General features: G+C 55.6%; 1 protein-coding gene across 1 annotated transcript in view; it reads right to left on the bottom strand.

Annotated features, from left to right (window-relative positions):
• Nucleotides 1-204: 204 nt before the first annotated feature.
• Nucleotides 205-12,686, bottom strand: part of CAMKK1 (calcium/calmodulin-dependent protein kinase kinase 1, alpha) — a 30,039-nt gene continuing 17,557 nt past the window's right edge. Inside the window, 7 exon segments of the mRNA XM_010847468.1 lie at nucleotides 205-2,228; nucleotides 4,496-4,599; nucleotides 6,971-7,099; nucleotides 7,317-7,404; nucleotides 9,592-9,665; nucleotides 10,384-10,437; nucleotides 12,282-12,481. Of these exon segments, the coding sequence (XP_010845770.1) occupies nucleotides 2,156-2,228; nucleotides 4,496-4,599; nucleotides 6,971-7,099; nucleotides 7,317-7,404; nucleotides 9,592-9,665; nucleotides 10,384-10,437; nucleotides 12,282-12,481 (722 nt within the window). The 3' untranslated portion in view covers nucleotides 205-2,155.

The raw sequence follows: 12,686 nt of genomic DNA, 5'->3' as shown, positions 1-12,686 counted from the left end.
CCCTCTCGGTGCAGCATTGGCGGTATCGTGCTGGGAAGGTAGCTGCCTTCCCAATCACCCCTCCCTCCAGCCCTCCAGCCTCCTCCACACTCAGAGTTCCTCCCCCTGTTTTCCTACTCAGACCCCTGCAGAAAAGGTAGCAAAGCCAGCTGGTGAGAAAGAACACATCCAGATGCAGAAAATGTACATACAAGTCTGTGTTTTTTTTTTTAAACTCAAGAAAGGGCTTTTATTGATTTTAACTCACTTCCTGGGAAGTTAATTTTTAAAACACTCTTATGGAGTTTATCCATCCCTTGTGCTACATTCAGAAACAATGATGCCAACCAAAACCCTCAGCAATGGGGTGAATATGGGCCCACCCCGAAGAAGTTGGGTCGACCCCAATGAAGCTGGGCCCGCCCCCATGAAGCTGGGCCCACCCCCAATGAAGCTGGACCCACCCCAATGAAGCTGGGCCCCAGTGAGGCTAAGCCCACTGTGAGCCCGCAAGGTGGTGGTGAGGTGCCCTTGAAACCCCTACCCTCCAGGTCTCAGCACACAGATGCTGAAGGAAAACATGCTGCTCTGTGAATGGCCTCCCATGAACTCCATAAAAGTGTTCTGAAGAACAGTACCAAATCATCGTTTAAGCCCTGGGTTACAATGACTTAGTGCAAAGGAGCAGGGAGAAACATGGACCCAGTGACAACGGGCCGCATTCTGCTCAGAGCCTTAAATAAACATAGAAAGTATATTACAGATGCATCTGCCAGTGCAAGACATGCTGTGTGCAGCAGATGGGCACACACGGGCGCGTGTGCGGAGGAGCGACGTACACCCACAGGCACAGAGAACACGCGGGAGGCACCGTTCCTCCAGCCCCGCCTTCTTTCCTCTCAACAGAGCACTCCTGCCACACGAACCCAGTGCAGGCGACTGAAATCCCTTGTTTGGCTCATGTATTCAGGGCAGGGATCCGAGTCCTGCTTTATTTTCCTTCGGGGGGGTCAGTCTCTTGAGCATTTGGTCAGTCCAAGGCCGAGCCACCAGCCAGGCACCGATCCCAGAGAGAAGTCAGCTCCAGCTCTGAGCAGACAGGATGACGACTGTCGGGGTGAGGCAGTAACAAAAGGCCCACCTCTCTGTGGGCAACTGCCCGCGTGCATACCTCACCAGGGTTAGGCCTCTAGTGCAGCCTCCAACCTGGGCAGTTGGTCCTTTGGGCGCTGGAATGTGAGGGCAGCTTCTGGGGCCAGATGGGGAGGCCAGCTGATGATCTGATTTCTGTGACTTTACCATCTTTAAGCCCACAGGCCTGTGAGCCCAGGGCCCTCGGTCAATGTCAGCCCTGGTGTCTTTCTGCAGCCGCAGCTCTAGGGAGCCACCGCGGGAGAGAGGGAGGCGCAGGGAAGAGTGATGCTCTTGGTTCAGGCCTCTCTGCTCAAAGCCTCAACTTGGCCCCTTCTGCGGAGAGGGCTGAAACACGATCCAGGACGGTCAGTCCAATACACTTGGTGGCCAAGGAATGGTGGGCACGCTGGGGACCACCCACAGCTCATTAGGTGTTCCCAAGCAGGGCTGTGCACCTGCCTCCCCCACCAGATGACAAACAAAAGAAAAAGGAATCTGGATTCTCCGACATTGGCCCCAGCCCCAGCGAGGCCCGGGACTACCCACCAAGGACTCAGAGCCTCCACGCCAGTATTCTCCGCAGACACGGGCTCCGACAGCGCCCCCCGGAGGTGGGCAGCGTGCGCCCCTCCTCGAGCGTGCGGCCGCTGAGCCACGCCCACCTGGCCTCTGCAGGCTTCCGGCTCGCCTTCCTTGTTTCCTGCCTCCTGCCCCTGGGCCTTGCCAACTGGCCGGGCTGGGTTTCTAAGGCATCACCGGCACCGAGCTTCCCCAAAGGATGAGTCCCGCCAGGGAGAGCCAGGACGAAGAGAAAGGCCTTGTGGGAGCCCTACCCACCCCCTACACCCCAGGTGACACACATTCCGATCCTGTCCCTGGACACGTGCGCGCGGAGGTCATGCAGACGGGGGAGGAGGGCCGGGAGAGGGGCCACAGTCCTTAGCCCCCTGCCGGCAGGGTCGGCTGTTGGCATGAGGGCGGTGGGCCTTTGGAGGCGCGGGATGAGCGTGCTGCCGGGCGGCCCTGGGCGCATGCGGGGGGCTCAGGACGCAGCCTCGTCTTCTTGGACACCGGGCAGCTCTGGGCTTTTGCCTCCTTCGCCAAACCCGTCTTTCCTGTTCAGGGGACACCAGGGGCAGAGGGACCTCAGAGGTCAGAACATGCATGCAGGAGGACACGCTCATACACACTCATAGGCATTTTTATCCACATCTCTCAAATCCCCCAAGCTCAGCTCAGTCTCGCCACCCTGCACTGTGGTCCCTTGCTGGTTCCCCACCCATAGTCTCAGCCCACAACCCTCCATGGCTCCCTATTGCTTGGAAAGGAAGTCTAGACTTCCCACCCTGACTTCTGGAGCCTTGCCAGATCTGACCAGACATGGCCTGGCTCAGGCCCCATGGTCCAGGGTAGGAGGGCTTTGGTTTTGCTTTTTCTTTGTTCACAGGACAGATTCTACCCATCAGTCTTGGGATTCTGTCCCATATTCAGTAGATTCCCATTATCATCCTGATATCACCCCCCCCCACCCACAACCCCGTGCCAGGGCCTTTAAAAAAAAAGATTAATAAATGGGTTTTGGTATCTTTAAAAAGGATCCATCCCATTTAATTCTACTATAGAGTTATCCTAAAGCATAAAGAACAGAGTCAATCAAGGATAAATGTTGGGACTCTGATGGGGTAAAACCTACTTTTCAAAACTAAACCTGTGACATGTGTACATGCTAAGCTGTTTCAGTCATGTCCAACTCTTTGTGACCCTATGCACCATAGCCCACCAGGCTCCTCTGTCCATGGGCTTATCCAGGCAAGAATACTGGAATAGCTTGCCATGTCCTCCAGGGGATCTTCCCAGCCCAGGGATTGAACCTGTGTCTCCTGCAGCTCCTGCATTGCAGGCAGATTCTTTACTAAGCCACTGGGGAAGCCTGTGTCACAGAATTAGAATTTTTATATCTAGGAAATGTTAAGCCCCATCCTTTCACAGTCCAGATGAAGGAACTGACCTGTCTCCCCACTAACGTGTCCATAAAAGAACAATGGCTGCCTTGCTCAGTTGTACCCTTGGCGTTCAGCCCTGTGCCCGTCATTGACCTGGGCTGGATGTGTCCTTAGCCTGTGACTGGCCTGTCCCACCACCAGGGGGCGCTGAGTCATAGGCACTTAGCTAGAGACCAGATGTTCAGGTTTGCCCCTCTGGTCTTAGTTCTGCCTGCTGTCTGGACATAATTAGCAATAGCTTTCTCTTTCACTCTCCAAAGTGGCTCCATTTGGATGGTAGATACATGGTCCCCTACACGAAACCCAGTTCCAGCATTGTGGCCTGCAGATCCCGAGGAGGACAAGGACTCCGTCTCCCAGGCCTGGCCACTTCACAGGGAACAGGCGGTAAGCTCAGGACAGTCAAGGCCTCTCCCAGGCCCCCACCTGCAACCCTCCTTTGTCAAGAGGAGGGCCCGAGGTTGGTACAGGGACCTCCCTGAGGGTGAGAAACCTCTGTCAGGGAGCAGACACCAGCTCGTCCACAATGATGGGACTCAATAGTCTGAAGAGCCCACTTACAAGAAGGTGGCCTTACCTGAACAAAACCAACATCTGGGCCCCTGGATGGCACAAGCGAAACTGCCCCTTCCTGAGAGGCCTAGGAACATGGACAGTGGCTGCTGCTCACCTCCCCGGGGAGCACGCCTTCCTGCAGCCTATGAAGGGGCTGCGGGGAGGAGGGGCTGCACCTCCCCACATGCTCTTCAGAGAAGGCGTGCTCCCCAAGGCCCAGGACCCCTCACTGCCTTCTCCCTGTGGGTCTCTGCACAAACTCCAGCAGGGCTCGCTGGCACCCCAAACTGACTTTTATTTCAGTGGAAGAAGGCGGAAGTGCTGAGGACAGGGCTCACGGAGGTTTGGGGAACTGCTTTTTGGCCCTCTCTCAGGAGGTGGTGAATGCACAGGCCTGACTCTCAGGAGGGAGCCTGCAGCCATGGGGGTTCCTTTTTCCTGGCCGTCGTCGTCATTGGCCAGCCTGTCCTTACTTGCTGGATAAGCGTTTACAAAGTGCTGACTGGGCGCACGGCCTCAGCAATGACCAGAGATCGCACAGGCCACTCAGAAAAGCAGCGAACGCTCCCCCAGACCAGGAAGAAGCAGTTCCTGCCTCCAAGACAAGCCAGCCTTCTACAAAGAGCAGACCTGAGGCCTGTCTGGAAACCTCAACTAGGCTGCCAGGGGCTGAGAACGCAGGTGCAGGCGGGGCCCTGCTGTGAGGCCTGGCTGAATCCCCAGGCTCGGGGCTCAGCCTGGTGATGCTCAGAGTGAGGGGATGTGCCGCAGCCCCCACCCCACCCCAGGGAGCGCCCGGCAGGCCTCAGCCCACCAGTACTTACGACAGTAAGCTTCCTGGGGCAGACATGGATCGCTCTTCCCTCCGTGCCTGGGGCTCGAACGGGTTGCCAAAGGAACGCTTTCTCAGCATGGACTTAACCAGGATCTGGGGAGGATGGATCAGCATGAGGAACACAGGCCCCCAGGTTCCCAGACACACAGGCAGCCTCCACTCTGACTTCCAGACGGGGAGGCAGCTGGGTGGCCCTGCTGAGGTTCCCTTTCCTGGGACAGGACAAGGAGGAGCATCCCAAGCAGAGGAAAGTGCAAGGGCATGGAGGGAAGGTGGTTGAGGGTGGATTCTGGAAACGGTGAGGAGCCTGGTGCGTGGGGGACACTGAGACCGGTAGCGGACCAGGAAGGATCTGGACCACCAGGCGGGGGGCACAGGGAGTGCAATAAGGAAATGCCTTCTGGCTGTGCAGGAAGGATGGAGTGGAGGAGAGGCTGTCTTGGGCTGCGCAGTGAAGTGGGGGGATGTCGACAGAGGACAGGCCCCTATCCCTGACTCTGTGACTTTGTCCCTCCTCCCGCTATAAGGACAGCTCCATCCCCCCTGCCCACATGCACATAAACTCTCACACATGTGCATGGCACCAGGGCTGTCTTCATCTCTTCCTTCCTTCTTTCTATCAACAAGTGTTATATTGAGTGCCTACATATGCCAGACACTATTCTAGGCACAGGGAGCACACTGCGTCAAATATTCTTGCCCTCATGGAGCTTATCGGAGAAGGCAATGGCACCCACTCCAGTACTCTTGCCTGGAGAATCCCAGGGATGGCGGAGCCTGGTGGGCTGCTGTCTATGGGGTCGCGCAGAGTCAGACATGACTGACGCGACTTAGCAGCATCAGCAGCATGGAGTTTATATTCTAGTTGCAGAGACAGGCAATAAATAAGACAGATGACTAGAACATATGTTCATTAGTGGTAAGGGCTCAGGTGGAAAAAATAAAACAAGGAAGGGGGATAAGGTATGACAAAGAGGAGGATGGAATTTTTGATAAGGGGGCTGGGAAGGGTCTCGTCTCACAAGATGACTCTGGAATGAAGACCTGGAGGGAGTGAGGGAGCGGCTCTGTGGACACTGGGGCTGGAGTGTCCCAGTCAGAGGGAAAGGATGTTCAAAGGCACTGAGGCAGCAGCTTCCGTGGTGCATGGTTGGAACCAAGAGAATGGAGGGAAGAGAGGAGGTTGGCAGGGAAAGGGGGACAGGCAGGCCATGCAGGGTCTGAGCTGAGAAGTGACATGACCAGGTCACCAGACCACCCTGGCTGCTGAGCTGAGCATTTACTGTAGGGGGACCGGAGCAAGGGTGGAATCAGGGGGACAAGCTGGGAGGCAATTCCACTGGTTCAGGAGAGAGATGATGGTAGCTAAGACCAGGGATGTAGCAGTATGGACCCTATGCTGCTGCTGCTGCTAAGTCGCTTCAGTCATGTCCAACTCCATGTGACCCCATAGACGGCAGCCCACCTGGCTCTGCCGTCACTGGGACTCTCCAGGCAAGAACACTGGAGTGGCTGCCATTTCCTTCTCCAATGCATGAAAGTAAAAAGTGAAAGTGAAGTCACTCAGTCGTGTCCGACTCTTAGCAACCCCATGGGCTACAGCCTACAAGGCTCTACCATCCCTGGGATTCTCCAGGCAAGAGTACTTGAGTGGGGTGCCATTGCTATAGGAGCTGATAATTCCAGGGATTCCATACAGCCCCGGAGCTCTGTGGAGTTCAGGAACCTTTAGCCTGCTGGCCCTAGCTGGGCCTGGACCCAGTAGGGAGGCATGAAGTGCACAGGCCAGACCCCACCCCCGGCACAGGCTCCAGCTCGCTCTCCTGGCATCGTGCTCACCCTGACTCACCACGAAACCTCAGCACAGGGCAGGCCATGACTCTCAGTGTCCCCTGCCCCCGCCACCAAAAAAAAAAAAAACAGATGGCCATCAGGGGCTATGTTAATAACTTCCAACTGTTAAGGTGGAAGATGTCCAGAGGAGGATGAGAACATCTAAAACTTGACAGGAGAGCAGGGGGAGCACACAGGTGGTGTCTGCCTGATGTGCGGGGGCCCCGGGGTCACTTCTCCAAATCAAAGGCATCCGAGGCCTTTCCCCTGTCATGTCCTTGGCACCTAGTCTAGTGCCTGGAAAATAGCAGAAGTTCAATAAACCTTAGGAAGGAAGGAAGGAAATGCTTCTCCAGTCGTGGTGAATGTTGACACCAGCAAGGGCCAGTATATTTAAATCATTCACTCTCCTCACCACGCCTCCTGGTCTCTCTACCATGAGACTGAATAGCGTGACCTTGTTCCCGTGGGTCTGCAGTGAAACAGTGGCCTTGGGCCCAGCAATGGGGCTGGCCAAGCAGAAAGCCGTCGGTCCCATCATCGGGCCCAGCACAGAGCAAGTCTCAGGTGGTGCCCACGCCCGCTGCCAGGCCCTCCCAGGAGTTGGCGCCTTCTGCCCCCATCCACTTACCACCGTGGTCCAGCTGGGTATGAGCCTGACCGAGTTCTTCACCTCCTCCTCCGTCACCTCCACCATGCTGCAGTGCTCCTCCTCTGAGGGAAGGGGCTCCTCCCCATTCTTGGTCACCCAGGGGTGCAACTGTGGAGGAGAGGATAGGGAGGGTCAGGGCCACCGGTGATAGACACTGGCCAGCAAATGCCAGGACCTGGGCATTGCACCAGCAGTCCCCTTGAGGGCCCAAAGGCCACAAGCCCCAACCCAGCACACACATGCCTCCAGTGTAAGGCTCCCCAAATGGGGAAACCAAGGCCTGCATTCTGCGGCCCAGCCCAGCCCAGCACCTCTGGTTCCCAACCTTGATGTCTGGCACCCCAATTCTTGTTTCAGGGTTCTTGTCTAGCATCTTCAGGATTAAGTCCTTGAGCTCTTCGCTGACCTTTGGCCTAAAAAAGAGGAAGGAAGGAGACGAGGGAGAGACAGCTGATGGTTCTTTCCTTCCCACCTCTCCACCCTACCCTGCTCCAGGCTTCCCTGAATTGACACATGGCTCAGTGGTAAAGAACCTGCCTGCCAATGCAGGAGATGCCAGAGACTCTTAGTGACTCTCTGATCCCTGAGTCAGAAAGATCCCCCAGAGTAAGTCTTTTGGACTCTGTGGGAGAGGGCGAGGGTGGGATGATTTGGGAGAATGGCATTGAAACATGTATAATATCGTATGTGAAACGAACCGCCAGTCCAGGTTTGATGCATGATACAGGATGCTCAGGGCTGGTGCACTGGGATGACCCAGAGGGATGGTATAGGGAGGGAGGTGGGAAGGGGGTTCAGGATGGGGAACACGTGTGCACCCGTGGCGGATTCATGTTGATGTATGGCAAATCCAATACAATATTGTAATTAGCCTCCAATTAAAATAAATAAATTTATATTAAAAAAAAAAAAAGAAATGGCAACCCACTCCAGTATTCCTGGAAGATTCCATGGACAGAGGAGCCTGGCGGGCTACAGTCCATGGGGTCACAAAGAGTCAGACATGACTGAGGACCCACACACAGAGCAGAAACACTGCTGACCCTCAGGTCTCAGAGGGCAGGACAGGAGAGACGCCCCCAAGGCACCAAGGTGGAAGGAGAGAGTTTCAGAACAAGGGTACGGATATCCTTCTCCCCTGAGTACAACGTAAAGCAGTCACCCTCAGGGGGCAGAGGTCACAGACACACAAACAGGCTCCCGTGGGTGTTGGACACCCACCCGCAGAGGGCAGAGATGATGAGGATAATGTGAGAAGAGTCGCTTTATGAGGCTCCAGGGGGCCTTCAGCCCCACTCACCCCACCCCCATCTTCTTTCGTCCACCAGGGAGGCAGCCAGGAGGATACCCACTGGACAGAGAAGGAAACCAAGGCCCGCATCACCCCACCTCACCCCCAACCCCGACCCCGCACCAAGAGTGCAGGCAGGGCCAAGGCTCGTGGGGAGGGTGCAGGGCTCAGCCCACATCAGCTTCGACCGGCTCTGCCCAGGCTTCAGGCTTCACTGCTACTTAAATTCTTGGCAGAAGGAGCCTACTCTTAGGACTATGACCTTCGCTCCCTCTGCTGGCCTAGATTCCTAATCCCTTTTAAAACTCCTGGGCTGGGGAGGATACAAAGCAGGAGGAAGGACGAGAAGCCCGGCAGTCAGAGGAAAGGGACCAGCCAGTGCTGTGGGGGCGGCAGCTGGGGGGCGGGGAGCCATGTGGTGGGTGAACAGCGGGTGGGACCCGGGGGTCCTTGAATGCCCGGGCCAGGGCGCTCCTGTTCTTGAAGCAGGAGATAGGGTGAGATGTGTTGTGCTTTATAGGGTCACTCTGCCTGACCATGGTGGTTGGACAGGGAGGAGGACTGAACCAGGTAGGAGGTGCCCTTGGCAACCAAGCCAAAAAAATGTAAGCGGTGGACTCACCAAGGCTTGGAGCCAGACAGGAAGTTTTGGGCGAGAGGGGGTAGGAGCACAGAGGACAGCTCCCACATTGGTTTCTGACCTGCCTGGGGCACTCTTGAGCACAAGGCAAAAGGGCCCTAAAATGTGAAGGCTGGGTCCGCAGGCCGGCTGCCGTGGTAACCAGCATCTTGATCAGACCCTTGAATGAGCACAGGGGGGCCTCTCCAAACAGTCCCTTTGGGCTCAGGGACCTCAGTCGCAAAGGAAGGGGGAGGGCGGAAGGAGTGGCTTCAAGTCCGAGGCCCACTGAGCCTCCACTTTTCCATCTGTGAAATGGGGGAGCACACTGGCGCCATGAAGTCCCCCCACCCTGTGTGGAGAAGGTGGAAGTTCCCCGTGGGTGCAGGGTCTATGTGGGCATGATGTCACTGATCTCATGGAGGCCTTCAGTGAAGGAGCAGATGAACATGTAACCTGGGGTCATCCCTGCCCCACTCCTGGATTCAGAGTTCCTGTCTGTACAAGGAGATCTGACTCAGGTATCTGGGACCTTCTGACATCACCCCCTATCTGCTCCCAGGGAGCAGCACCCCCACCTCCAGGTCTGCAGGCTGGGGCGGGGCCCTGGAAGGACAAAAGCTCTGCTAAGACTCAGACACGCCTCCCTGGGGGTGGGCGGGGCCCATGATGGACAACTGGACAACTCACTCCTCAGGGAACACGACGGCCTCGTTCTTGATCTTGCGGTGCAGGGCCAGGATGTAATCGTCGATAAACGGGCACTGCAGGGGGAAGAGACAAAGAATTCGGGCCCAGCGCCTCAGCCCACTGGGGGCAGCTCTGGGCTCCTCATGAGATGGGGGTAGGGGGGCCTCATCAGGGCCTGGCCCACAGGAGATGCCCAACAAACGTGGACTGAATGGATGTGTCATGGAGGGACACTGTGTACCCGCCAGCGTAACAGCCACTCGCAGCAAGGCCTGCACTGCCGGGGCCTAAGGTTTGGGAACGTGCTCCCCGAGATTCCGTCCTGTGCCTCAGCATGGTCCCTGGAGTGGGAACACCTCTGGACAGGGATCTCGGCCATGTCAAGGTCGGGGGTCCAGCCTGACTCAGAGCAGGTGTCCAGGACGATTTGTTGAATGAATGAAGGATTGAGTGAATTTGTGAATGAATGAATGGCATCGAAGGATAGAAGGACAGGGAGCACTCAGGCTGGAGTGGTGTTTAAGACCACCATCTAACCTCTATGAGAAGTCTGCTGACCCAGGACTCCTGAACATGAATCCATCCCCTCAAGGGGACAAGGGGACATGAGAAAAATAGAAACGCCCCTTTTCCTTCCATCATCTCTGAGCTGAGTGGGCTCTTTCAAAGTCACTTTACTTCAGGACGCAAAGGCACAGCCTACATCTATCATGCATCCTGGCTCAGCTCGCCCAATCCATGGTGCCAGGGGTGTGGGCTGGCCCCGGCTCTGCCAGCCCACCCAGCACTCACCTTCCCATAGACGAAGCAGTACAGCGTGACCCCTGTGGCCCACACATCCAAGGCCTAGAAAGAAACAGTTCCCATCAGTCCCCCAAAAGGAACAGACACACCCCTTGCTCACCCAGATCCAGTGGGCCATGGGAGAGGGCAAGCAGGAGACCTCCTTCCCCAGTCTTGTATTCACTCAACAAACACTCCCAGGCCCTTGTTCTATGCCGGACCCTGTGCTGAGCACTGGGGACATGGGGATGGCCAGAGCAGGGCCCCTGCCCTCCAGGGTTTCCAAGTCTCCTTGGAATGGGCCTAAACCAGACATGTTTCCAACAGAACAGTGCAAAACCCACCTCGTCTACAAGGTCACATTTGCAGTACCTATAACACTGATGCACCCCAGAATATTGAATTTATACTTGCTAAACCAGCTCTGGCTTTGAGAAGTCATCCCTCTTGCTGATGATCCACTGGAGAAGCCACCATCCACCTTCTTTCTGACACCAGAACAGCCCCTGGCCCTCAGTCACCTCCACAACCCCTCGGGGCTCCCCTGCACCCTGGATTCGAATGTGGCCTGTCTCTACAAGCTCCCGCTTCTGGAACCCCACTTCCTCTTCTCATATCCACTTTCTCTTATGTGAGTGATCCTCAAATCTCTACCTACACATTCCTGCCACAGATGCCTCATCTGAATCCAATCAGGGAACACTAGGCAAATGCAAACTGATGTCATTCTACAAAATAACAGGCCTGTTCTCTTCGAAAATGCCAAGGCTAAGCCACTCTTCCAGATTAAAGGGCCCCAAAGAGACAGGACAAGTGAATGCAGTAACTGACCCAGGATTGGATCCTGAACCAGAAAACGAAAAGGCATTAAAGGACGCAGGATGGGGGTAACTGATGAAATCTGAGTGAGGTCGTTTAGGTCGCTTAGGTAACAGTCTTTTATTGATCATAAATGTCCTGACTTTCATAACTCTACTGAGGTTATGTAACAGAATGTCCTTGTTCTCAGAAAACATCCCTGGCAGTATTTAGCCATAAAGGGGGGATAATGTCTACAACTTCCACAGTGAAAAGGCAACTGGGATAAAATGACCTATATGGGAATGACTTAATATGTATATATGTATAATAGATTCACTTTGCAGCACACTTGAAACACAACATTGTAAATAAATTCTACTCGAATAAAAATTAATTAAATAAAAATTAAAAAAAAAAAAGTCTCTATTTACATCCCTCTCTTGACCTCCATATCAACACACGTGTCCAAACTCCTCAACCATTTCCTCCATGGCAGAACCACGGTGGGGGGCAGCCAGCACTCCACAGGGGACAGCAGGCTGTGTGCCCGGGGACACAGAACACAGCCTCTGCTCAGAAAGCCTTGCCACTGCCTCTGTCACTTAGGACCAAGCCCACACTCCAGACCCTCTAAACTCTGCCCAAATGCCACTGCACCCCTCAGTTCTCTGGTATGTTCTCTGGACCTCACCTCCTGTAAATTCTCTCCGTTCTTTAAGGCCTAGTTCAAATACTGCCATAGCCCAAGAAGTCAGGGGAGCCTCCGACATCCCCCTAGACAAGAGCTTTCCTGTTCTTTCACCATGACCAGAGGGCAGGGAGCTGAGCCATCCGAGCTCTGACTCTTCCACATCCTAGCCCAGAACTCAGCACAGAGCAGCTGATGAGAAATTTCTGCAGGGGGCCATTGTGCCAGAGAAAGAGAGGAGACCCAAGCTGGGGTTCTTGTTTGCCAGGAAAAGGCAAACCTGGGGGAAAGGGCCGTGTTTGGTGCTCACTCCTGAGACACGAGGACCCTGGCTCCCCCAGATTGGACATGGGATGGCATGACATGCTCTCCCACCCCTCCGTCTAAACCCCAACCCAGACTGGACCCTGGGGGCCACCTTTCCACTGAAGCTCTGGCCGGAGTCAGAAATGGCCTCGGGGGCCATGAACGCTGGGGTCCCAGCCGTGCTGGACAGCCGAGCGTCGTTCCCCTCGAACTGGTTGCTGACGCCGAAGTCAGCAATCTTCACGTGCCCGTCGTCCCCCAGAAGCAGGTTGGATGGCTTGATGTCCCTGTGGATGATCTTCTGGTAGTGCACTGCAGAGAGAGGCAGCTCGAGCGTCGGCCTGCGGCCCCTTCACCCAAAACTGCCCCCTCGGCCCTCGCCTGGCCCAGGAGGCGGCCTCAAGCTCCAGGAGAGAAGCAGCTGAGACTTCCTGGCCCCTGCACACACTCGTCTCATGAGGACCTTGGAAGAGGATGTCAGGGCCCCCTGCTCAGCTATGCAGTGAAGACACTAACT

This window comes from Bison bison, unplaced genomic scaffold (genome assembly GCF_000754665.1).
Source record: "Bison bison bison isolate TAMUID 2011002044 unplaced genomic scaffold, Bison_UMD1.0 scf7180017864249, whole genome shotgun sequence".
In the NCBI taxonomy this organism is placed as follows: domain Eukaryota; kingdom Metazoa; phylum Chordata; class Mammalia; order Artiodactyla; family Bovidae; genus Bison; species Bison bison.
The sequence above is the reverse complement of the archived record's forward strand: the minus strand, read 5'-3'. Positions and strand labels throughout refer to the sequence as shown.